The 27155-nt window shown below is 43.5% G+C and overlaps 1 protein-coding gene across 4 annotated transcripts in view; it reads right to left on the bottom strand.

Moving 5' to 3' along the window:
- EBF2 (EBF transcription factor 2) overlaps positions 1-27155 on the bottom strand; it is a 189518-nt gene that overhangs the window by 29030 nt on the left and 133333 nt on the right. For all 4 annotated transcript variants that reach the window (XM_090125413.1, XM_031608065.2, XM_090125411.1 and 1 more), the window contains one exon: positions 3918-3999. In XM_090125413.1, the coding sequence (XP_089981539.1) occupies positions 3918-3999 (82 nt within the window). The remainder of the gene's footprint in view (positions 1-3917; positions 4000-27155) is intronic.

The raw sequence follows: 27155 nt of genomic DNA on the forward strand, positions 1-27155 counted from the left end.
AGATTAGTTGAACTCAAATAGCACTGTGTTTGAGCAGGTAACTTAAAGATTCCTTTTTTTGTTGTTTGTTTGTTTCATTTTTCACCTTTTCATTCAGAAATGTTTTAACTGATAAAGAATCAATATTTGCTTCAGCTGAATTGACAAGAATGCGTTCATGTGTGCATGTGGGCAGCCAACAAGTAACCATGAAAATGTCCATTAGCAGAAGAAAGATTCCCCATCCTTACTGAGTCACAGTAAAATTACATTATTACTGGGGGGGACATCAAAATAATGATCACATGTCCTTTAACTTCTGAGGTGCAACACATTTAAAAGGTTGAAAAATATTAGATGTAAAATCTGTAAAAGTTGAGAGATTTTCATTTCATCTGCGAAGCTCTACTTAATATCAAAGCAAATTTCAAACAGTTAACTTGATCACAAAGCAGCTGGTGTTGCTCTCCAAACTAAAGAATTATTCTTAAAAACAAACAAAAACCAAAAAATCCCAACCACAACTCTTCAGGCATCTGGAGCTGTATTAAAATTACAACGCAGTGTTAATGTAACCTTTCCACCCTTTTTTTCTCCCCACCCCCAAGTTGTTTTTCTTTTTTTTTTTTTTTTAAGTGGGTGTGATATAAATGAAATCTAACATTTAATTTAGTTTAACAAACTGTAACTATGCTACACGAGAGCTAAATCTTGTATCTAGAAACACAGAGGCTGAGGCCAGGGTCTGCATCCCAGTTCCCTGGAACCAAAACGAGCAGCTTCACACCCATCTCTAATCAGAAGCACTGACTTGACACTCTTCCAGACATGAGTAACCATTCTTCCCTGCTTGGAGAACTCAGTAAGCTGAGTTGTACTGCACAATTTCCATGTCTCTTATTTACATTTCTGTCTCAACAACAAAGCCAGAGCTTTGGGCTTTCATTCCATCTCCATTAAAGAGCAGAAATGTTTTGATGAGACCCTTTCAGTTCCAGGTTTCAGTAGCAGTGGGAACTTGGAGACTGGGATTCTCTCTTCTGTGTTTTGTTTTTTTTAATAATGAGCTAAATAATAAAATCAGTGAAGCAGCCAACTGTGCTGGGCTTTTTGACCTTGCTTTTACTCTGACCGCACGTTTCTGGACAAACATCCATCCTTTCAAACCCACGAAGCAATCCTGCCCTTTAATTACACCGCCTGATACAAATCTTAAAAGCTAAAATGGAAACGACCATGCTCGTGGTGCACAAGTGCACACTGCTCATTTTTGGAACATCGCCTCTTCTTCCACTTAAGACTCCAAGGGTAGCTGACAGACCACACACAGCAAGAACCAGGCAAAAAAAAAACCAAAAAACTGTTTGCCTAAATTAAAAACAATAATACTAAATTGGAGGAGGATCCTGATGACACAGCAGACCACTCAAGAGTGCTCTTTTTTACATCACAACCGTGGAAGTCATGCTTCAGCCCTTAGAAGCAATCCAGCAGGCTGAAAACAAGCTCTCTATGCAATCCATCCTGGCTAATTTCCATTGGAACACTGAACTTTTTAATCTGCACGCACACAATTTTAGCAATGGAACTACCTTTATTTTGTAACTTTATTCACACATTCAGAGCTCCACAGCCCAGAACCAAGTCATCAACCAACTGAAGGTGCCTGAACAAAGATTCTGCTTTCCCTCAAAACCTCGAGCATTTGACAATCTGCTCCAAAGGGCTCATTCTCATAACACCCAAACAAGCTCTTGTGAACATTTTGGGTTTCGACAGACAGATGAATGTAGAAGCTTTGTCTAATCTTGATTAACGTAGAGGTTTGAACTTAAATCTCACGACAAAACTGGAAAGGATATGAATCCACGTTGACTGCAAGTGCAAGAAGAGTTTAAGCAATCTCTGCAAAACAGAACCAGAGTTTTACTTGGCTCTTTTCTTCAGGCTTGGCTGTTGTAAGGCAGAAAATCCGGATCAAGAGGAGTCTGCCCCAGCTCACTTTCGTCTCCAGTAAGCTGCTGACTTTGGTACAAAGATCAAAAGCAAGCCAATGCTTCCTCATGTACAAGAGGAATGCCAGGTGGATGGGCTGAAGGCATTCCATTGGTAACACGTGTGTGCTGTAAAGCCCGTTTTAGTTTCACTTTTCAGTGTCCTACTAAAAAGGTGAAGCTGTTGAGATTCTTAATAAAATAGTTATTTTTGCCATGGAGATGTGGAGGTCAAACAAAGAGTAAAGCTGAGAGTAGAGCGAGATCTCCACCAAAAAAAAAAAAAAAGAATCCAAAATCCTCATGCAATTCAGCATTCACCTGAAATCTACAATTTTAGCTTCAATCACAATGTAGAGTTCATTTTTTTTGCTCTTGTAACTCTATTGTTGGTATTATGGCAACGCTAACCAGGATGCCCTTGTGCACAATTCCCTACAAACTCAAAACCAAATGAAGAGTCTCTGGATTCATGCTCCATTACACTGCGCCCTCAGCCATCCTAACAGCCCTAACAGCCAACAAGATCAGTTCTCATGCAATCATTTGAGTTTTCCTTTACTCCCATTTTTTTTGGCGTTCATGGGAGATGATAATGGCATTTCTTTTTGATGGAAGTTACCGATTGAAATAAAAACCAGTGCAATTTGCTAACAATTGCCACCTCTATTTTTTTAAATCATTATTATTAAATTTTTTGATGTCTCATCATCTCCAAAAAACACAAGGAGAAACTACTGGCATCAAACCACTGGTGCCAAAAAACAAAAGTTGGGTTGGACTATTTTTTATTTATTTCCACTGGAAACCAAAAAAATAACCATTTTCATATCTTTAACCAACACTTCCCTAAAATTTTTAGAGCTTTCAGAGATACCAGAGTGGATTTTTGTTTTCATCAACCCGAGCTTTTTCTTTTTCTTTGAGAAAAAACATCCCTCTTAACTGTATTCCCACTAAAAATATAAACCAAAATGCATCATTTAGTGGAAAGTTTGACACGGGGCTGTAAATTCCTGTGGAGTTTTACTTGGTTTCTAAATGAGGAAACTGAGGCAAGAGCCCAATAACCAACCATGAGCTAGCAGACCTCAGGATGTCACTGCCCTCCACAGACCTGATGGGTCTACAGGAAAGCCATGCATCCCCCTACAGCTAAAATCCCCTTTGTGTCACGGATGGGTAGCAATGAGGGCACGATAAAAATGGCAACAAGTAGTAAAACCATTTTACCCTCTTACAGGTAAAATACTGAACTGTTAGATGTAGCTGCTTAAAGATTAGAGTGTGGAAGAAGAGGGACTGCATCAGCCTTTCCCTTCTCCGCTTCTAACCTGACACACTTCACCTCCTTCTGTGTTTTTATTAGCTGGTGTTCACAATACATCAGCGACAGCTATGATGAAACCAGTGGCAGATTTTACTGCAAAGCAGCTGGGTCATCGTCCCCTGGGTCTTGTTGCTTTCCTGCGTGAGATCTTAAAGTGACCATCACTATTCGGGGCTATTTATTATTATTATTTTTTTAAGAAGCCGAAAGGAGGGCCTGAAAGAGTTAAAAGGCAGAAGAGATGGGAAGAGAGAGTGGAGGGAAATAGGGAGATGCTTCTGTACCACGTACAGAGCTACTTTGAAAAATTCTGAGGCATCTAAGTATCACAAACACGATCCCTGCTGTGGGCAGCTGTACGTGAGAGTGCTTTGCCCGAGGGTGTCAAATCAAATATCCACTGCTGGTTGGTACAGTACATCACTTCCCCTTGGGGATTCGGAGTGGGAAAAGAGAGAGGAGAGGGAAAAAAAAAGGTTTAACCACAACAAATGGAGAAAAACTTTAACAATATCCGATATGGCTTATCATAGACCGTCATCATATTTATTACGAGCAACGTAGGGGAGAGGAGAAGAAGAGAACGAAAGAGACAGCTTAATGCTGAGCCTTACCTGGAACCGCCTCATATCTCGGGGGTTTCCTGCTGTTTTCAAACAATTCTGATTGCACTTGAGAAAAAATTTTAAGAAGAATCTGTAACGGCAAAGAATTGTGCCACTGTTATTAACCATAACGAAACGCGCTGTCGTGTTCTGACTGAAATACACGGAGTGATCTACATGGAGGTATGTCAGCCATCCAGGACTGGGAGAACCCAGAAAAATACCCCACACAGCCAACCCCAACAAACAAACACACCAAAATTTAGAAAAACTGTGTGAACTGCACTCAACGTGACTATAATCAGCTCTGAGATGGGCTGCTAGTTGATATAAGTCAACGCAACTACTTTGATTTATGCCCATTTCTCCACTGCACATTTGACCACACGATTTGAATCTGTTCCTTTATCTCTCCTGTGCATACAAGGGCTTTCTTTCGCTGTCTGGATGGATTTTCCATGAAACAATATAGAAGGATGATGTTATTGTGATAACGACAAAAACCGACAGGGCAACTCTGCAGCTGATAAGCCTTGAGACTACTTAGAACGTATAAAAAAACGTGGAGACAAACAGAGCTCCCAGAAGAAGATGATGAGATTTCATCCTGATGATGTTTTTAGCTGTTAAGATTTCGGTAACTAAAGCAAAAAAAAAAAAAAAAAAAAAAAGAGCCCAGATTGGAATCTTACACTGATTTTGAGAGAGGATAACAAAAGCACAAATGGAAGTAATAGGTGACAGCTCACGCTGTCCAAGCAGATAAACCCATTAACATCATACAATGTGTCCGTGACAATTATTTTTGCCCTGTCACATATATCTATCTTTATACATTATTCTCCCATCGAGTTCAGCTTGTTGTGGATGTAAGTTGAACCTTCAGGATGCTGATGGGCTCACCCAGCACCATGTGTTAGAACACACAGATCTCACATTTCAGCAATATTAGGAGGCATTTATCAAATTTGGGTACTCCACAAAATTTTTCACTAGGATTCATCCCTTTATTATCTGATTCATCTGATCACATTTCAAATTTCCGAGGTAAAGAAGCCAATTCCACAAGAAAGATCACAGTTGTTGGATTTAAAACACGCAAGTCTTCACAATTCAGACAAAACAGGCAAAAAAATCTCACAGATTCTTCACTCTACCGTAAGCAAAAATATTTTCTGTGACTCCTTTCTGCATTTCCATTTGTAGAACAAAATGGGTTTAACAGCAACAATTAAGAAAAAAAACCAGAGATTTTAAGATAGGTTTGAACAGAAAAGATACAGATATGAGGGAAAAAAAAAAAGATACAGTTGAAGAATTGGTTCAGAATACAAAGAACTTATTTATTTATTTCTCTTACTGAGTGCTTTTCTTAAAAAAAAAAAAAAAAAAAAGAAAAAAAAAATCAGCTTTTGCAGTAAGTTAAAGTCCCAGGTGAGCCAGGCCTATTTCCCTTTCTGTTACTATGACAACGATTTTTTACCGCAGTCCCTAAGTCCCTTCAGAACTCACACATTCATGCCTTGAATTAGAACTTTAAAGGAGAAAGATGTATATTTCCTAGGGTTTACCAACAACAACTGCCAAAATAGTCCTAATGCAACACACAAAAAAGCAGAAATTCACTTCTCCTTGTTATTGCTATTTCTTTGCATCACTTACGGTGCGGTATTTCTCTTCCATCTGCCCCCAAAATACAAAGAAATACCGAAGGATCTGATCCATTTAAATGTGGCTTGAACAAACAAAACCCTTCACGGACCTCCCTACAACCAAACCCACGAAAACGACCCAGGGAACGTCACATACAATGACTGTCACAAAATACATCCTTCTAGCGAGCATTTGTTTGCCTTAAATCTGTCACAAACACTTTAAACATATCTAAAATGTTTATTTGCTGTGTGAGTGCATTTTGCAGACCAGTATTTTTGTTCTCCATTATCCTTTCTTGGTTACGACTTAGCAGCTCTGAGTGCATGGGCTGCGATGGGAGCCCAGCATCCTCACTGATCCCATTGGGATCCAAGTGTTGGGAGCCCAACACCCCAACTGATCTCATTGGGATCCAGATGTCCCCTCTGATCCCATTGGGATCCAGGTGTTGGGAGCCCAACATCCTCACTGATCTCATTGGGATCCAGATGTCCCCACTGATCCCATTGGGATCCAGGTGTTGGGAGTCCAAGTTCCCCATCGGGATCCAGGAGCAATGGGAGCTGGGTCCAAGTTCCCTTGGGCAGCTCTGGGATCCCAGCTCTGGTCACTCACACTCTGAGCTGAAGTCACACAGATCTCCATGCCTTGGGAGCACGCTGCATGTATTCTATCAAACAAGTTTGTATCGACTCCTCACGCTAAAACTGTGACCTCTTTTATTTGAATGATCGGTAAGCAAGATTTTATCTGTAAGAACATTTTCACAAGGAACAATGTTATGCATACTGGCACACTCAGACATTCGCAGGAGAATTCCAGCCAGAGATGTTGCTCACAAACTCCTTGTTATCCTGCCCTCTTCTTACAGATATCAAAAAATATTTGCAGATACATAAACTGCTTGTGTTGCTGAGATCTGGCTGTGCAGGGAGAAACTACAGAACGCCGCCAAACTGTGTAATGAAACCAAGGCAAGCAACTTCTGCACGGAACTCAGTGAGCCCATGGATATCTGCTTGTTTGGGAGAAAAAATGCAAACAAAAACCCGCAAGATTCATGGCTTGTCGTTGCTTTCAAGGAAAAATAAAAGATCAAATTAATCCGGGAAGCATTCTGTTTGCTTTGTAATTTTTTAAAAAATTCTTGCATGCCTTTCAGATCAGAGGAACGAGGCAAACTAAGGGACAAAGATCAGAGCACAGACAAATCCAGCAGAGCTCGCCGTGTCAGCAGAGCTGCCCTGGGAAGAGCTGAGTCCCACAGCATCGTGTGCTGCTCCAAACCCCACAGCAGAGGCACGAGAGGTAAAAATTCTACGCTAATCTGCGTTTAACAGCACCCGGGACTGAACTCCGTAACATCATGTGGCAATTAATGAAATTCATATTTTTCTGTTAAATATCTCCAGAAGTTTGGGTGTGGATGCCCAGCCAGCGTAAATCAGAGGCATATGTGGAAATTAACTTGCATTTCAATTAGATCCGCACTGATTCATCCCACTCGTTGTACTGACCATTAAAACTGCACAGAAAACAGAACTCTCCTTCTCCAAGAGCTGGATGCCTCGGAGGAGGAGTGGAGCATCACAGCCCTCCCCAGTGGCTGGGGGACAAATATTCAGCATCGAAGTGCTCAGCCAGGATCTGTAACCAGGAGCAATTTCCACATGCAGCAAGTACAAGACGCCTGGTTTAGTGGAGTCCTCGAGCCCCTCAAGCTGCTGAAAACTGTGCACCTCTAAGATATCACAAGGTGGGCATCAGTAATCCCTCACCTCACTTTTCAAAGTGCTGCCTCAGCTCTGAGGTTGCAGCACTGGAGCAGAATCCATCCATCGCAGTGCCAACATATCCACGGTTTCTTTAGCATATCACTGGATGTGCTGTATTTATATTTCTCCTTTCAGAGTTTTTCCAGTCGAATTTTAGCTGCAGCTGGGCACTCACATCAAGTATTTGCTAGGTCGTTAGATATACATATATATTTTTAAGTGGTTGCATCTGGGAAAGGTATTAATATTTATTGCAGCATTAGAATAAAAATGACTTGGGGGGAGCAAAGAGAAGGATTAGCACTAAATGAAGCTGATTTAGGGGTAACAGGAGAATTGCAGAAGGGCTGTATTAATTTTTTTAGCCAGTTTTTGGCATGGACTTATACATACATCAAAAAATAAAAATAATTTCTAAAAAGTTAAACAACTGCTGATAGTCATGCTTCTCAGCTGACCTTTGTTCCTTCCAATGGACAGCACCAGCTACGGGTATAGCAGACTGCAGCCAAGCAGAGGAGTGTGGCATGGTCCTCCCATAGATCAACACTGAAGGGCAATGAGGGAAAACTTTGAATAGCTACCACAAGAACCTCTGGCATCCCTACAGAAAGCCTGATTAACTTCATGTGCAGATGTAAAATTAATTAAGACATGCTGCAGGCATTCACTTCAGTATGGTCAAGCCTTCCACCTACAGACTGATACACTCGCAGAGGTCTCCAAAACGCCGCCTTAAAAACATTCCCTCTTCTAGGATTTCAAGGGAGCTATTTTAAAAGTTTCTGCTCCTCCTATTGGGAGTTACCACCATGCTGGGGAGTCCGGCTGATGAATCATTTAAGTGCCCCTTTTTCACTTCAGTGCAGACAGCTGTGTTATCTCCGCAGTGCTGCAGGCCAGCCTGCCCGGCCAAACAGGATAGCGGGGTGGGAGTGCTCTGACATCCCATAATACTCAGAATGGAGGGACAAATTCCCCTGCAGGTGGCTGCCAATGGACAGGGAGAAAGGGTGAGGGCAAAGCAGGTGAGGTCTTGTCTCGATCAGGCTGTTCCCAACGTGATGCTGGTCCATGCTGTCACTCTGTGTCCCTATATCTACGTTATAAGGCTCTGAAATGGAGGCAACTTTAGGATGTGTAGTCTGCCCCAGGAACTGCTTTAGCAAGGGGGTTGGATTGGATGACCTCTGAAGATCCCTTCCAACCCCCATGATTCTGTGATGTAGCTGGAACTCCACCTCTGAGGATGTCCACCCTCCACCTGAGCTGATTGAGAAGAACCTTAATCAAATCCTGTTGGAGTTGGAATAATGTTCCTCATGTCTTCAACAGGACCAGGCAGAGGCCCTAAAGAACACTCCCACGTGCAGGAGAAAGTGTAGGTTTCTTTTTACAAAAAAAAAAATCCATTACTGTTTTTCAAAACCCTGCCACAGGACCTGGGACTGATTGGTCTCCCCACGTGGAGACACAGCACTAGATAATGTGCCTTGTGCTTCTGCAGCACCATTCTGTGGGGCTTCAGCTTCAATTAACTCAGCCTCACCAAAGCCCTTTGCAGCAGGTGGTGTCACAAACTGCTGTACAGCAAGGAAGGTCTGGGAACTGAAGGGAATTGCAGGGAATTGCTCATCGCAGGCCTGCGGCTGGGACGTGGTCTCTTGATTCCTGCTTCTACATCTTAACTAAGCTTCCTATCCACCTTGTGTGCTTTCTTAAAGTACAGGTACGGAATCAAGAGATACAGCTTTGTTGTAATCTCCTGAGCAGCCTCTGGAGACGAGAAAAACATCCCTTGTAAAGCACACACAGGTAGCCCTGTCGTGTTTGGGTTGCTGTAGAAGTTGGATTCCTGGCCCCACGGTTCTGTGGCACCAGAATGTGCTTTTCATCAGTGCAATTTATCAGCAAGTCTATGATGCTACAACCTAATGAGAATATGAAGATATCACAGCAATCTGACTTAGTAACTGCAGTGCTTTCAAGAAGTCACAGAGTGAACTAAAATGAAAAAATGGAAGTTTTTATAAGAATATCTTTCCTCCAGTTGGACAGTACCAAGAGTGACCATGCTGTGAACCACAAAACCATCGTTACACTGAAGGCAGCAACACCAACACAAGTAAATTCTGAGATCAGAGTCTCCCATTGTCTCCTGGACTCACTCGTGTGTGTCTTGGCACTGTGAACTCTGAGATAAGTGTGACAAGGGACCGTACCAATGCCACAATGCATGACAGAGCAAAAGGCTTCACTTGGAAACCCTTCCTTCCAAAGGGACCAGATCAGATTTTGCACATATGTTTGATGGTTTCATATTTAAAATCTATTAATTGCATTTATCTGAAATCATCATTTTGACTTGAATGACTATTGCAGTAGAAGACTTCTTTATAATCTGAATATTTATCTCTGGAGTCATTCTGCTCTATTATGTCAGGGTATATTATTAGAGACCTGATGAGAAAATTTCCTACTCTTTTCAGCAGTTATAGTCAGTGTGGGATCAGGCATTGCACAAAGGCATTCTAAATGAACATACACCATATAATGTCTGAGAAATGATTGAAGTTATTACAATAATCCAGAGTATTTATATGATATTCCATAAACAGCAGCTAATTAATCTTCACAAAACTCCTGTGCATAAAGTGTGAACCCAGTTTAGCAAATATGAAAGCCAACGTATGTAGGTCAGAAGACTTCTGAGTTTGTCAGGGATTTGCTGTGAGAGAAGAGGTGGGACTCAGACAATACCAGGTCCCCAGCCTGGGCCTGGCTGCTCATTTGGCACTCGTTTTTCAGTAGAGCAGTAGTACCAAAAAACACACACAAATATTATGCCTTCCATTCCTGCCCCAACAATGAAAAAGGACAAACACTTCCCTGCCCTCCTGCCTTCATCTAAAGTAATTTCTTCAGTTCTGGGAGCACCAGACCGGTTAGGCTTTTCTCCAGTCTATGCAAGAGCTCCTCAGCTGTGCACAGGATGAGCACTGAACCACCAAAGGAACTTTGCAGAGTACAATCCCATGTCCTCACTTGCTTCCAAAGAATGCCATGTTCCCAAACCACTTGTTTTTTTCTTTAAACTAATGCCTCAGTTATCAGGCTCACATGTTTCCTAACCTCTTTTTGCCCTTTGCTACCCAGTCTCCTATTCGTTCTTTGTACCTTCTCCACAACTAGGCTGGATAAGGTAGAGAGCAAACACCGTTGCTACATGCAAACCCTAAGGGAACTGGACTAAGCGGTGGCTTGAAGTCCCTTCCTTATCAATTTCTCTGATTCTTCCTTCTTTTCTGCTCTGCTGCACTCAGCCCCTTACATCGCCATTACGCCTTTCTCCTCGGCTCACCTCTCAGCTTCTAGGCATGGATCCCAATCCCTCTCTATGGGAACTTCTTCCTGTGCTCTGCATTCCTTTGGAACAGAAGCCTGCCAAGGTAAGGTCTGTTTCTGCAGAGGTCTGAAGAATGCAGCTCAGGAGTAACTGCAGTGATGCTAGCAGAGCTGCAATAGCAAATGTGAAGCTGGCTTTTGCGTATTCATATTTGTATTATTAAATCAAGGTGCTTTGGACCAAAACCTACAGGACTAAATATCCTTTGCACTGAACGGAAGTCTACATCAGAAGTTTTCTGTTTTGGCCCATCTTTATTATTAAGTCAGTATCTGATCAATCAATAACAGCATGCTCATTCCAAGATGCTTGCAATGCAAAGCATATGAGAGCATGCAAATCAGATAAGCGTAATAGAGAACAGGTGGAATTACTGTTCCTATTTTAAAAGGGAGAAAAATTCAAAAAGACGACTTTCAAATGCCTCAAGGCACTGTAATCCACAAATAAATCAGAAACATCCAAAAATGTTATTTATCAAAACAGCTCTGTTTTACAAATCGAATGGTCCAACATGAGGTGGGCATGAAAGCAAAACAAAACGACTATAAGGGAAGCCAACAGAGGAGCCTACCTTAAAATTACAGGCTGGCAGCACCCATCTTAAAACTGCTTCTAATTGTCATGGCAGGCAGCCTGAACCACGCTTTGGTGAATAACGCTCTGTGCAATGTAGTAACCAAAGATAAGGGATGAAAGTGATCCATCTGAAGGGCAGGATGCCACCGAGTGAGAACAGTGTGCCCAGAGGCCATAGCAAAGACTGGACTTGAACTCATGTCCTCTTCATAGCGCCGTGCCCAAACCACTGAACCATTCCTTCAAAAATACCCCATCTCCCTGCAGCCCAGAACATCATACTTCTCACCACCCACATCCAGTGGGCTTTTGTTTTGGAAGAGCTTAGTCTCCAAACTAATCGTGTCTGAACATAAGCTGCAATATGTCATCCAAACCCAGAACATGTCTGTAAACTCCATCGTTATATTCTGTACATTTTCCACCTTCTGCACAATTTCCATCTCTGAAGCAGATTCTGCTCCCTCCGAGCAGCAGCAGGCACACACATCCACAACTGCAATTCACGCTCATTTGCTAAATGCTCATTCTGTCTTGCAAAGTGATTCCAAGGGCTGGAGGAGAGCGCACTGCCAGTTAGAGAGGCAGTCATTTCTCGGCGCTGAATGCAGTTATTTGGCATGGCCACATTTGCTAGAGAAAAAAAAAAATCTCCAAGGAGAACCTCCTTGTTTGTGCGCTCTGATGAAAACCTGACACCATTAATGAAAATAATAATTGAACTCCATGGGTTCGAATTGAAAATGAAACACAACACTAACGGCATGTTTGTAATTGCAATTATTCTCCAAAAAACCTTTGGAGAACCCTCTGCAACCTGAGCAGCTTCCCTTTTCCTTTGGGTTTTCCTTCTTCCCCTCGCACCAAAACTTTCCAGTAACTTACAAGACAATGGCTAAAAGCTGATTTACACTGTAAGATCCATATTATTCACGCTGCTTGGCACACAACCAAATACCATAGCATAATCAAAAGTCAGTAGGCAGGGAGGTAACATAGCAGAGGACTGGGCTGGAGGGCTGTTAGAAGGGACGTTCCGATTATATTCCCTGGTTCATTACAGTGTCTATGGGCTCCAACTGTGCTAAGCATGGCACAGTCACATTGAGAAATTGTTATGGGAGACAAGATGCACAAAGGACAGGAGGAAAGGAAGGCTTTTATACTCATTTCACTGCTGAGGAAGTCAAAACACCTGGAAATGAGGGGACTTACTCCATGGGTGGATCAAGCTGTTCTTTCAGCCAAAAACCACACAGCATTCCCACAGGCCCACGGTTGGGATCGCTGTAGCTCTGCACAGGAGCCAAGTTAACCCACGTTTGACTCTGCCAGTCACAGAATCAAAGAACCATTTGAGTTGGAAGGGACCATTGAAGGTCATCTGATCCAACTCCCCTGCAATGAACACGGAGAGTGCTACGGACCGCAGAGCAGACACATACAGCTATAGGCACATACAGGCACATACAGGCAAACACAGACTCTGATCCCCGCTTATTTTTCTCCATACCTGGGGAAACCTCTGCCCACTTTACCCTCTGGTTCCCCTCTCCTCATTTCCCACGGCTCTCGGAACGCCTGTGCCGAGCCATGCTAGGCTGAACAGTGAGCACCAATTACACCTCCAGCCTTTTTCTGCTGATGGGTCTGCTGGTTTTTACTATTCCTGCCAGATGGTAGAGGCCAGCACATAAAAACTCTTCACCCTGCAGTTAATGTGGAACTTGATAACAACTTCCCTGTGACTCTGAGAGATCAGGAAGCAGCACCGATGCAAACACCAGCGACGGAACCAAGGTTAGGCACCTATTTTACACCTGCCAGAGTGGATATTGCTCAGCTGAAAGCTCTCACTCATTGACTAGGTGGGGAGTATTGCCTGTCCCTAAACGGTTTTTGTATGGAATAAAAAAGCATTCATTTGCTAAAGAGGCAAATTGACATCTGAGCAACTTGCCTCCGCGCGCATCCGTCTCCTCCTCCTCCAAGGGCTGCTCAGGCAGCAGGTTTGCACCCGTTGTGCTTCTGGGTCTACTCACAGATGACCTTGAGCCTGAACATTGGTGTAACATTATATTCCTATGACAGATTTATAGATTGGCAGATAGGGGTGCATTCAGAGCATTCCTTCCCTAAGACAGGACAGCATCCAATGTTTGTTAGCATCATTAAACTAAAACTGACTTTTCACCTGCTCCCATACCATATGCAGCTGCAAATTTTTAAATTAAACTATGAAGCCATGCATAAATTTACATATATTACAGACTAGCCTCTCCATTTAACATGCAAATGTACTCCAATGTTTCAGAACACCTTCTGTCGCTAATTAATTTGCTGAATTATAATTAGACTAATCCTGCATAATTAATAAGCACAGATTTTTTTTTAATTTCTAAGCAGCTTGATGAGATCATTCACTTCCTTCTATAAACTGCTAAGTAACTGTTAAAAAAAATCTGGAAAGAACATATGTGAAAAGGTATGTTTGATGTCGCATACAAATTCAAACTAGCGGGCAAGCTTCAAGAAAGTCAAGATTAATATAGGGACACGGCTGGAGCAAAGGGATCCGCAACGCTTTATTTCCAGGGGCAAAGAGCACGACTTTCCTGGTCTGTTTTATTCCTTCTGCTTCGCCCATCGGATCTTCCAAGATCATAGAGCGAGGCAGAGAAGGATTACAGAGCCGAGTGCAGTGTGAGGAGATGTTATGATATTAACACACCGTTGTATATCAAAACACCCTCCCTGTACATGCTGTTTGTGGATAAGCTCCTTTGATGGTATTTGGAATTGTTTTCATTTCAGCTGCCAAAACCAACGGAGATCATTCTAGCGAAACAATTAAGTGCTATTAGCACTGGATTCATTCTGTAATGATTAAAATGAAGGGTCGCGCTTTAATGTTGAAGAGCTTGGATTCAGAGAAATATGCGTGCCAATATGCTTTGTAAAATGCCTCGTGTTACACCCCCAGTGCTGGGGAGCCACTCCTGATGCACAAAGCAATGCTCCATGTTGAGCAGACGGGTCCTGAGACCTCATCCGGTCACACAACCATGCAGATAAGAGGAAAGAGCATCCCAAAACATCACGGGATATTTTGCAAGTGAGAACGCAAGCAGTACTACAGGGGTATTGCACACATGCACTGTTTGTAATCCCCTTTGATAACTGTTGTATTTATTCATTTACTTTTGGATACGGGCTTCGGCTCCATTACCAGCATTGTTAATTAGTCTCCATTCAATCCTCCTCAAAGGCAGCACACACCAACTTCACCGGGTGAACGCAGCCACGCAAAATCCAAAGCACGATTTCATGAGCTGACCCAAATTAAAAAGCGAGAAGAAAGAAAGAAAAAAAAAAAAAAAGATTCCTACACTAAGAGATTACTGGACCACTTACAGCCTGCAAAGGCGTGCGGCAAACTATGCAGGCAAAACACTTATCAGCCACTCCTGCCTGAAAACTCCTTTTTTTTTTTTATTCTTAAAAATTGGATGAATGCCCTTGTTCATATAAATATATCTTCTAAACTGATGAGGGTTCTGCATGCCATACATAAATAGAAAACTCAAAAGGGACTCAGCTTACACAGGACAAGTTCTTGGCACTGGGTGCCAATCAAGCCCCTTTTTAGTATTTCCTATTGGGCAGACAGGGAAATCTCTCCCTTTTTTAAAACAAACAAGCAAGCAAACAATTTTTGCCTAAGGAAGATTGCACATGATCCTTTAGCTGTCCTTTAGCTCACTGTTGACCTTATCGGGAAAGATAAGCGCTTGCAAATGGCGCTTGTTTAAGAAAGAAGAACCAATACCCAGAAATTAAATGCAGAACAATTGCAAACTTGGAATCCCAAGCACTCCAGAAGCACAGCAATACCACGAGATGCATCCATCGTGGCAGAGTGAAGGATTCCAAACAGGGAACAGCTTCTGTGCTTTGTGTGCTTGGTTCACTTGGACAGCCCCAATTACACACTGCTTTCCTCATGGCCACTGAGCATACCAGACAACAAGGGAAGCTAATGATGAAGGCAATAAATAATATAAACAGAAAGCATTCTGCTTTCTGTCTTATTTGTCTCTATTTCTTATCTTCTCATATCCCAGCCCAGCAGAAAGAGACAATGTAATGAGTAAAACAAAAATAAAGACTGAAGGATTAGGTCAGTTGCTTTCTCCCCTCATTTCTGCCTGCTCCTTATTTCACATCGTGAATGAATTGGCCCAAAGATATCTGGGTCATAGAATAGACTCAGAAATAGAACTTGTCTCTCCAGAGCCACATGAGCACATCACTGAAATTCTGATTTTGTTGCAAATTATTCTTGTTTTGCCAGAATAAGTCATTTCTAAGACCTTTTCCAGCCATATTATATTGCCACAACCAAATGTCAGCATCCACATCTTTTAGGAGACTCCTAAATGGCCAGGACTTGCTACAGCCCTCCAGTTCATTGGCTGTGGATTTTGCCACAGCTGATTTTTACTTTGCATCGTATGCTTTATGCAGTTCGTTATTATTTCAACTCAAAGAAAAAAACATTTGTGCGTACATACAGAGAGAAAATTCTGCCTTAAAGAAAAAAAATATGGCCTCTGAAACTCACCTCGTCCTATGTTTTACTGTACATTCTGAGAGAACAACTAATTTTCCATTGGAAAATAGCACACAGTCTTGAATTTGTGAGCAATACAAAAATTTCCAGCATGCAGAAAATAAAGTAATTAATACATTTAAAGTAATTCCAAATTTCACTACAACCATTTAATTCACCCCTGCTTACTAGGGGTGAATTACTTAGCCTCCAAATTTAATTAATCTTTCATATAGCACATACATACCAGAGGCCAAAGATGCAGCAGAATTTTGGGGTAGGAATTCAAATGAGAGATCACCATTGCTAATTGGCAATGGCTGAACTGTGGTTTGACGTGAAGAAACACCCACCATTCCTGTGCCTTTCCAAGGATCAAATCGTGAGGCTGAAGTGAAAAGAAATAAGGGAGAAAGGGAGAAATGGAAATCCTTCATTGCCACCTCTGCTGGGGTGGCACTGAATAGGTGTCAATAGCAATAGGATTAGAGAGCAATAGGGAAGGTTCAGGTTGGGCATTAAGAAAAATTTCTACTCCAAAAGAGCGGTCAGACACTGAAATGGGCTGCCCAGGGAAGTGGTGGAGTCACCATCCATGGAGACATTCAAGAAATGTTTAGGTGTGGTAGTAAGGGACGTGGTTTAGAGGGGAAATATTGGTGATGGATGGGTGGACTGGATGATCTAGGATCCGAATGGAACTTGACGTCCCCTGTTGTGACTCCCTCAGTTGATTCTGAGCAACTGTCTCATCCTAAGAAGTTACAAAGATTACGAGGATGCACAGCACCAGTTTTCAGCAGGCTCAGTGGAGGCCCTTGAGAAATAACATTAAGTTGTGGTCTCCAAAGGCACAAAGCCCTGGAGTCAAAGGAGTCAAAACACCAGCATGCAATTTCTGAGCGCATACAGAACGCTGTGATTGTACATCCACGCCTCCCCCAGCTCACAATGCAGGTTTCAGGCAAAAGAAGCCACTCTGTGCCACTGCACACAGCATCCAGTATTCAAAAGAAGCCTGGATTTTCACAAAATGTCATGAAACCGTACTTCTTTAGATTGGGCACACGGGCATCGAGATAAGGCAAGATTCAAACACCTGGGCAATTAGTTTGCTATAAAATCATGGCAGCAGCAAGTTATTTTGCCTCTGGCAAATACTTCGTGCTACAGGAGAAATTGCTTCTCTTCACTCCATCCCTCTCTCTCACACAGACAACCCCAAGTTTGCACAGCAATGTTAACAGGAGAGGAAAATTGCTTCCTGACCTTCCCAGTGATCAATTTACACCCTGAAGCATGAGATTGGTTTCATTTTAGTGTATATATGTAATACTTTTTCCCACATCGCTTTAGACAATGCAAAATCTGCTGCTCACTTGAATGGGTGCACATGTTTGGTTGTGTTTAGCTGGGCCTCCTTCATGACAGCTGTCTGGTGACCGAGTTATTTCCAGAGCGCAGCCATAGGTGCCAGCGAATGTGACAGTGTTATTTCCCCTTGATCCATGTATATATTCATAAAGTTGCTACAGAGCTTTGTTTCCAGCTACGCAGCCTCAGAGGCTAAAGCAAAACACATTCCTGGGGCTTCTGTGAGAGATCCTGAGTGAATGCTCAGCAATTGCAGCTCCTGACCTTCCACCTATGGAAGCTGGGAAATGTACCGAAGGCAAAACCCAAACACCTTACCCCTGGGCCTTTCCTTAGGGCAGACAGAGCCCTGGTTTGGACCACATTCCCCCGAGAGGAATTGCAGAATGCCGACAGCCTGAGACCAGCCTGGATTTCCCACTCCCCATCCTAACCCCATCTTCCATTACACCCCTCCAGCTTAACACCGTTTCCATCCAGTGTCACCAGCAGCTCCCTGTGCCTCGCCAAAGTGTTCATTCCCATGCTGGGCTGTTTGTTTAAGCTCATTGGGGTAAGACCCCTGCAGTGCTGTGCTTTATGACTGGGCTAATGAGCCCGTGGGAGGGCTCCAGATGTTGGCAGCTGCAGCAACTGAGAGCTGTGTTCCTCCTTCCCTTCAAATTCCACCAGTCCCTGATCTGCGGGGATCACAGGGACAGATGCAACTCACCATGTGCACAGGTACTGCAGAGGCTGGAGCTGGGGCTCTTCCAGGAGTTTGGCAGCGTGAGAGCTGGACGCAAACCCTACACCATAGCTGACTTTAAAAGACTTCTCGGGAAGTAAATCCAGCCCACGTTATCTCTTGAAGACCTACAACACGTTTCTATGCCTGCTCCCAACTGCAGCCATACTCAAATACATGCAGAGCGCAGGTTTTACACCCGCAGCTGGCTTCCTGATTGGAAAATATTCATCTTTCGAGCCTCTGACTAACAGGGCATCATTCCACATGCATCATCACAATGTGCTCTACAAAAAATCCCTTGGCAGTCCCCAACTTCCAGACTTCCTGCCCTTGTCTCCGCTGCACCAAGAAGTTGATGCATGCAGTGAAGTCTGATTTTTTTTCCTTCTCAAGTTCTCCTGCAATGTAATTTCTGGAGAGAAGCTTTAGAGCGCATGCAACGTTCACCAAACGTTTTCTTCATTTATTTAATCCAGATGTTTGCATTTTAAATAATTGAAAAGCTGCTATGGCAAATAGACATCAAGGGAGGCTAATGGGAGTAGCACTGTCATTAGGAAGAACTTGTATGATGAGGAATTAGACTAAGGAGTCAGCCCTGCAACGTCAGGATGGGTTACAGGAACACAAGAGCGCAGTTTGTTGGAAAGCATCACCCACCAATGGGACGATGATGACAGAGCAAGGCTGAACACAGTGCTGAGAATCTGCATCTTCACCCTTTGGTTGTCCTAATTTTTGTCTCTGTCATTCAACTGCTCTGTTTTCATTTGAACCCCTTAAAAATCAACATTAGGCACCATGAAATCAAGTCAGCGGCTGCTGAACTCTGTAGGATTTCTTACAGTTATTTCCAGTGGTTTAAATACCTGCCGCCCCACCTCAGCTCTGTAACCTGACACAGAAATTGCGAGTTACAATAATAATAATATGAACCAGGTAAAGACTTGTTCCTTGGAAGCAGCTACTGTGTGTTCGCTCCCTCCATCCTCGGCATACATGCGTTTCCCCCCAGCTTGAAAAACGCAGTTTTGTTGGAAAAACGCTGTTACAACTCTTTTTAGAAGACCACCACTTGCTAGAGAGGCCAGCTAGAAGGCCTGCGCTTCTTAATACCCGTGCTAAAAGGATGTGCCATAGCTTCAAAGCTCATGGGGTTAAACCTACTAATCACAGTCATAAGGAACCATCAAAGCAATGAATGTCAAGGCAGAAAGTCTGATCCCTGCCAGGAGATCTTTATAAGATTAATCAGTTCCCCCAATAACAGATCTGTCCCTTCTCTATTTCCCCCTTCCTTTCAAAAAATTAAATAAATCAGTCAACAGTTCAGTCTAAATTCTGTTTTTGCAGTAATTCACCAAACAGCAACATAATCTTTCGTTGCTTCATTAGACAGCCAATCCACACAACACTGCTCAGTTTTTAACCTGATGAGTAAGCTCATGCTCCCGACCAAAAAAAAAAAAAAAAAAAAAAGTGCAGCTATTACTTTTGACAGTGCTTTTACCTTAGCTTCAGAAATGAGATGACTTTGAAAAGAAAATGAAACCGTTGAGGAAAAAGGGCTTTTCCTCCACCGCTGCTCTGGATGGCGCTGCAGTGTGCCAGGCTGGCAGGAGGCTCATGCATAGCAACGTGTGAACATCGGTCCCTCCTAATGGCAGGATTTGTTTTTACTAAGAGACTATGCAAGAGCTTTAGAGAGAGATCAGGGCTCGCTGCTCCAGCAGTCAGAACAGAGCAGGAGGCTCTGACCCCTTCCTGAGCCTCCAACAATGCAACGATGAGGAGAAATTGTTCCAAAACCTGTCTTAGATGCAACAACAGTTTGGATTTACAGACGTGTTCCCATCTCTGAGATTTGCAGCTCAGTCACCACAACCTCGAGGTGAAGTCACGAGTGGGAAGTGAAGCTGATCCTTCCCTGTGTTGATTAAGCTCCTGCTTTCCCAGAGCCATCCTCTCACCAGTTGCTCTTTCTTCATGTTGGGGTGGGATGGTGCTTTTTGTTTCCATAAGGCATTCTGGACAGAACTCCCTGCTGGGGCTGAACGCTGCCAACTGCCCACCTCAGGCTGTGTGCACCCACCCCTTCCATCAGCATCCCCAGCAGCAGTTAACAGCTGTGTTGCAAAGGCTGTTTGCAAGAACAAATCCGGCTCTAAGAAACACCACCCCTTAGCCTTGATTTCAAGCAGTCTTACTCAAAATTCATAGGATTCTTTGATGAATAAAGTAAGACTCCAGATCCTGGTGCAACCAGGATTACATGAACCTGATGTACCTGTGAGCTCCAGTGCATACACCCTGCCAACATAACGGCTGGCCGAAATCTTGCTCTGACTGATGCTCTTCCCTATAAATCACAGGAAAATAAAAGATCTGACCAAAGAACAGCAGCACTCAAAAGAAAATTGGGTGGTGTTCAGAATTTGGGGAGTTTGTAGCAGTGACTTGTCGGATGCTGAAGGAATCCTGCTCACTGGAGATGAAGGATGTGTAAACATCCAAAGAACCATCACTGAGCAGTTCAGCATGGGATGCAGTCCCCAGCCTCACTCACTCCACCTATCCTCAGTTCTTTCTTTAGCTGAAGGACAACCTCTCCTTCCCCCTTTGTATGCACTCCTACAGCTGCTCATTGACCAGCCCTTGCCAGCACTGCTCAGCAGACACCAATCTTACAGCAGGGGAAGACAAAACCCAGGCAAAAAGGACTTGGGATGAGATGGATCACAGCAACCGTACCCACAAAGACAGAGCTGTCCCCAAAAGGGAGAAGCTGGCTGAGCTGGAGAATCCTCCTGGCTGTACACCACCACCACAGACATGCAAGAGTGCATTTTTGTTTAGGGAGAGCTCAGCATACCTGCAACCTTGCAGCCGAGCCGGGGGACCCCGTGCCGAGGGCCAGGAACATCTGCAGCACAGCCTAATTTTCTCCAGGTGCTGAGCATCAGCCTCTGCAGCGCCTGAAGTTTACAGCTCAGCATTCCAGGCACTTTTCCCTGTACTTTCACGGCCGTTACCAGAAGAGCTCGTTTTATTACTCAGAGACACTGGATTTGTGTCTGCGTGCGTGTGTGTACAGAGAGAAGCTTAGAGAGGTAAGGGGCATAAATCACTTCAAATTGCTACCGTAATAAATGTGGACGAAAGAATAAAATTTGTCACCAGCCTAATATTACCATCAATGTTTTGTCTAGCTACATTCCTTCCAATTTAAAAACAGTTCGATACCCCTTTTACCTTCAAGTAGCAGCACTTAATAAACAGTGATGGATGCTTTTTATTCCCTTTCCCCCCTTCCTCCTGTTCCAGGCTTCCCTATGTCTGTTACAAGGGGATTGTTTAGCTTGGGGGAGATGTAGATCCTCCATCCTTCTTGCATTGACATGCATCCCTCAAGGAATGACGACCATATTTAATTCATAACCCCCGTTGGCTACACAAACATACAACTTCCCATCAATTAGGCAACACAGAGACGCTGTTAAAAATCAATGAGCTTATTATTAAATATATTTTCCTTTCGTGTAACAATAATAGTTATTGCCTCTCCATTGTCGGAGCTGCGCTATCGGCGGGCGAAGCCGCTCTCCAAAAAGGGGCTGATTGCTTTTTGATCAGCGATAGCAGAGAGCATCACAGCAGCACTGCCCTCACTGCACGGCTCGACGTGGGTGCTGGAGGGATGAAGGTGATAAGAAGTGACCAAACGGATGCTGCCTGGAAAACATCACCTGAATATTCACCCAGTTTCCATGGACGTGCGGAACTATGATGCGCCGAACGCCCCTCACACACCAAAGCCATGGCAACACGGATAGGCTCCTATTTGTGTTTTCACTGCGGCGTGTTTATTAGAAATTATTTGGATATTTTGACACATGCCACTACTGAGGGAGCTCCCTGCCTACAAACAGAGACGTAAAGCCTGTGCCAGCTCATGCAAAGGCGAAAAAAAGCTCCGCACACCCGCGAGAACCCACAGTGCACAGATTTTGGCAAGTACATCACATGCTGTCTGGCCACAGCTGATCTGAAGCGAGGCCCCTGTAATTATGGGAGAAGGTGGAACAGGTTTCCTGCTAATTGGAAAATTCTGCAAATGGCACCACTGAAGTAAATTGACAGTCGTTAGAATATTAGCAAAACGAGGGAACTGATTAGGAAAAAGCTCAGATGTGGACTTCTTCCTTTTCTTCCCTTCTTTCTTGTTTTTTAACAACGCCTGAATCCATCGACAAATTGATTATAAAAGCTGAGCTTAATAATAACAGCTGTTATTTGGTCTGGATGCAAATATATTTGTGCACATATATACATACACAGATTATACATATACACGTTCCCCACATACACACACATTAAGTGCATTTCCATGTTACTCTCATCACTCTTCTCAATTAAGACAAACACACAGAACGTTTGCTAACTTCTAAGAAAACGAACGTCTCCCCAACAGATACACACACAGCACAGGGGGGGAAGCCGCCTCGAAGAACGCCATCAAGAGGGCTCTCCTAACGAAGCCTCACTTCATGCTTCAAACACATCTCACAAGACACTTGTTTACGTCTTTAAACCTTTAAGTGATTTGTTCCTAGGGGGAGCAGCATTTCTGTCATGGATTTGTTCCTGACTGACTGCCGCTGAGGATTCTGGTCGCCACTTCTCTTTGTGTTTCAGTTGAAGCGGTGCAGGAAGCAAAGAGGGATTTGGCCACGACTTCGGCCATCCATCAACGCTCCGGTGTTTGTGCTCAGTGCTTTTCAGCTACCAGAGGTAAGGGAAAAGCAGACGTGAGGGGAAAAATAAGACATTCTAATTAGCCACGCTCCCGCTCCAACTTCACCAGGAGCCCCTCCATGCAATCCTCTGTTCGGCCTCGACAGAACGAGGGCCTGATCCTTCTGCTGGGGTGTCGCTGGGATCTCCACCTCCTCCGAAGCCAACAGCTCCAACCCAGATGGAGCTCTGGGTGCAGAGCTTTCCCTGCTGGCCACTGGCTTTACTGGGAGAATTGTTGCTTCATCTTTTTGCTTTAAACACGCTTTGAAATTTACTCCCTTCCTCACAGACAAGTCCAGAAGACAATAATGCAACTTAACCAAAGAAGCCAAAAAGAAATTCCTCCAAAATCCTCTAAAATTTACATGTACATATATATATAAATGAGATGCTATCCATAGATTAGCAACATTTTTAAAGCAGACCAGCAGAATAACAGAATAAATACACAACTCCCAGTGAAACCCTACAGGCAGCCCACAAAGACTTCCCACGATCAATGCAATCAGACCTTCCCTTGGGACAGCTCCCACCAAAATGTTTGTTCCACTGGAACCAAAGCAGCCTCCAAATGAGTTGGGGATCACTTTACTCATCCCATACAATAAACCTGATAACAACCCAACTCTGGATCATCACTATATAACACAAATCACTGCAGAGTATTCTGTGAGCCAAAGGGTGAAATGATTTTTAACTCTAACATCATCAGATCTGGGAGACAGCACTTGTTCCCCTCATATATTTCTATCATTTTATTTCCTTCTATGTAATTTGTATTGCCATCTCTTTTATTGCCCTTAATTTTGGGGGGATGTTCTTATACTGTATCCAGCAGCCGAAACGTTTGTACCTAACCTATAATTTCACCTAGAAGAATAAAGAGCACAGAAGGAATTTAAACAAAGAATGAGGGGTTTAAGGGCCAGATTAGCTAATTTAAATACACATATGCCTGTGTGCATGGTAGAACCTCAGCTGTACCTCCAAAATCAGATCCATTGGCTTCATGGAGCAATTTCAACGCAAGAATATTAGTTTACATCCTGCTCAATTTCTAAAGGACTTTCATAGTCTGTGGTTTTCTGTATATTTTCGGTGGATCTGATGAGCAGACAGCCTGCTGTTTGCACTTCAAGTATCCATGTTTATTTTCATACATTTATTTAAACAAATTAGGGAGTCAAAATAATGCCAGCTCTAGTCTCTTCGTAGTGGTCCCTAGATGGCAAGAACACACAGCAATTCCCAGTTCTCATGCTATTTTGGCCACTTCAGCATCTAATATCCTGCCCCAAAGCCAATTCAAATCAATGGTCTGATTCTCATCAGCTGCTATGGATTTTGGATCAGCTCCTTTGGTGCCAAAACTTGGCTGAATGTTTTCTGCAGGAGCAGATCTGCATTCTCATAGGGCTAAGCCTGGAAACCCGTACAACATAGCATGCGGGCTGGGATCAGGTAGGATTTCTTTATAAGGGGAAAAGGAACATAAAGGTGCTTTGGCTCAGGACGTCTCCCTGCCTCGCATTGCTGTCCCAGTTCAGACCCACAGAAGGAATCTTCCATAGGTCCAGGAGGCACAAAGACCTCCGAGCTGCCAGCCCTAAGGGTGGGTGGGCTCCAACAGCTTTTAGAGAGGTAACCAGACTCTGTGCCATACAAACCTGGGTTTCCTTCACACCTAGTGTGGAATTTTCTAGTTTTGGCTTTGTTTTCCATTTTTGGTGTATTCCATCTCCTAGTTTTCATCCTTCCTGACAATTCCGTTTCACAAAAACAAAAGGCAGGAGGAGGGGGAGAAAGGAAAGGGAGGAGGAGGAGGAATTCCACAAAAAAAAAAAAAGAAAGAAAGAAAAAAAGAAAGAAAGAAAAAAGAAAAGAGTTCAACCCAGACAGTTTGTGCCAAATACATTTAAGAGTGGTTGGGGAGCGTGGGGGAGGGAAAAAAAAAAAAAAAAATCAAGTTACTTTCAATCAAGTGTCACACCTTTAAATAGTGGTTAAATCTTTGCATTATGCAGCTCATCCCTTTTACAACATGGGGTTCCCGTAGAGAATTCCCTGTTTACACTGGGAATTCCTCCAGGAGAGCATCAATAAAGCTGAACAGATGTCAGGGTGGAATGCCAGCGGCAGTGGCTGTTGTCAGGGGTGGTGGGGAGAGCGCAGGGGAACAATACGAGGCGGCATCTGCTGCACAAAGCCCGGCGTGTGGGTCGGGGGCTGCCAGCGCGCCGAGATCCCACCCTCTCCTTTGTCTGGGCACATTGCCTCCCTTGTTCCTGGATGACAGGGGTTGACACATGTCACCCAACCCTATCAGAAAGGCTATTTGTTTGGCTCTTGCATATGCACCAGTGTTTTTGACCTCTTCTGGTTGGAATACATTGAGCAACCCTGGAAAGGGAGGCTGGGAAACCTGGAGGGGAAAAAACCAACAACAATCACCAAAAAAAAAAACCTACAAAAACTCACAGGTCCTCCCCGATACACAATTTCATTACACACTTTGTCTGACGTGAGGATGGTGATGCCCTTATCCTTAATTAAAAGCGCGATTGATGAAACGTAACCACCAGGAAAACCCAGGATCTGAAATGTTTCCTAAAGAGGACTTCAACCAAATATTTGGGTCGGGTTTTGTTTTATAATGAGTGGATAAAATGAAATTTAGCAGTCTATAAGGAAAAAAAAACCCTCAAGCCAGGCTTCAGGAGGCGAAACAACTCGAGACCCATTCTGACACAAACAGCATCACAGCCTCAATGCGGGCAGGCGAGCCTGAGCCAAAGCAAAAGCAGAATCTGAACCTCGTATTCAGATCATCTGATAGCTGATGATAATAATAATTTTAAAAATAGACAATTATGCAATAGTATAAGAAATAAACCGTATTAAGTGCGTAAGGAGAGCTCATATTGATGTTAAAGGAGAAAACAGGATCACCACTGCTGTACAGGGGGCAGAGGTCCCACCCCAAATGGGTGAGTGTGCACAACTGGAGGCCCAAAAGGGAATGATGGTAAGGCCTATGGTCTTCAGAAACAAGAAAATAAGAAATATTTGGTTAGCTTCTCCTCTTTATGAAGAATTTCTTTACAATCAATCCCTGCAGATAATATAAAATCATAGAATCAGCAAGGTTGGAAAAGACCTCCAAGACCATCCAGTCCAACCATTCACCTAGCACCAATAATTCCCACTAAACCATGCATCTAAGTACAACATCTAAATGCTTCTTGAACACCTCCAGGGATGGTGACTCCACCACCTCCCAGTTCCAGCATCTGGCACCAATAGAACGTATTTCATAAGTAAGAACTGAAGGAGGCAGTGCATAAAGCCTTCGCTGCCAAGTGACCCCTTGGGAATAACCCCAGGTTTTGGTTTGACGCTGCCAGCTATGGGGCACAGAACAAAGTCCAAAGGCCAAACCTGGGAGCAGTCATTCCATCACTGCTCTGTGGATCTGCCACTCATGGCCCCAACCTGACTGCAACGCACCAACTTACATCACAGCAGGGACTGTCAGACAGTCTGGGTTTTTTTAGCAAAAATAAAATAGAACGAGCCGAGACGAGATTTTCACGTCATCTTTTGTCTCCTACCAACATCCTAGCTGTGAAAGGGATATTTTCTAGCAAACAGCATCTCGAGTTACAGGGCAGGAAAGCCCAATCTTTCATCTGAAGGGATTTAGAGATACGTTCCAGGCTGGCACTCTGTGCAGAGTCAAACCTTTGAACTTTCTTCGCTCCCAATTTTTTCACTACTTTCACAAGTCCAAGAGAGAAATCCATACATGCAGAGTTTAGGATTTCTCTCTGATTGCAAAACAAAAAAATCCCACTTTGTTTTTTTTTTTTCCTCCCCCCCCCCCAGTATCTATATGTTTCAGAGGTTCAGTATTTGGGGTTTTTCTTCGGCCCTCATTTGACAATTAGAAATTATTTTTGGCTGCTACGTAGCTAGCAAAGGTTAATTGGCCTTGCTGCTGTAAAATACTGAATCCTGATCACTTGATTAATGAGGTGTCAGAGGCCACAAGTAACCAACACTTTTTTTTTTTTTTTTGGAAGGAAAAACACTGACATAAAATGTACCTTTAGAGATTTTGCATTTCCCTCACTCCTCTTCCCATCACTGCTTCAAACGCAGTTTCACTCTTTAACATGGCCAAGAAAGAAAGAAATCCCTCCATCCAAGCACCCAAAAAGGCTCCTGGCGCTGCGTTTGGCCCCTGAGGACGTGGGATGGGAAGACGCCCAAAGAAAAGTGATGCAAACACAAAATCCCCACTCTGCTCCCATTTTTG

This window comes from Phasianus colchicus, chromosome 27 (genome assembly GCF_987193195.1).
Source record: "Phasianus colchicus chromosome 27, bPhaCol1.hap1.1, whole genome shotgun sequence".
NCBI classification, from domain to species: domain Eukaryota; kingdom Metazoa; phylum Chordata; class Aves; order Galliformes; family Phasianidae; genus Phasianus; species Phasianus colchicus.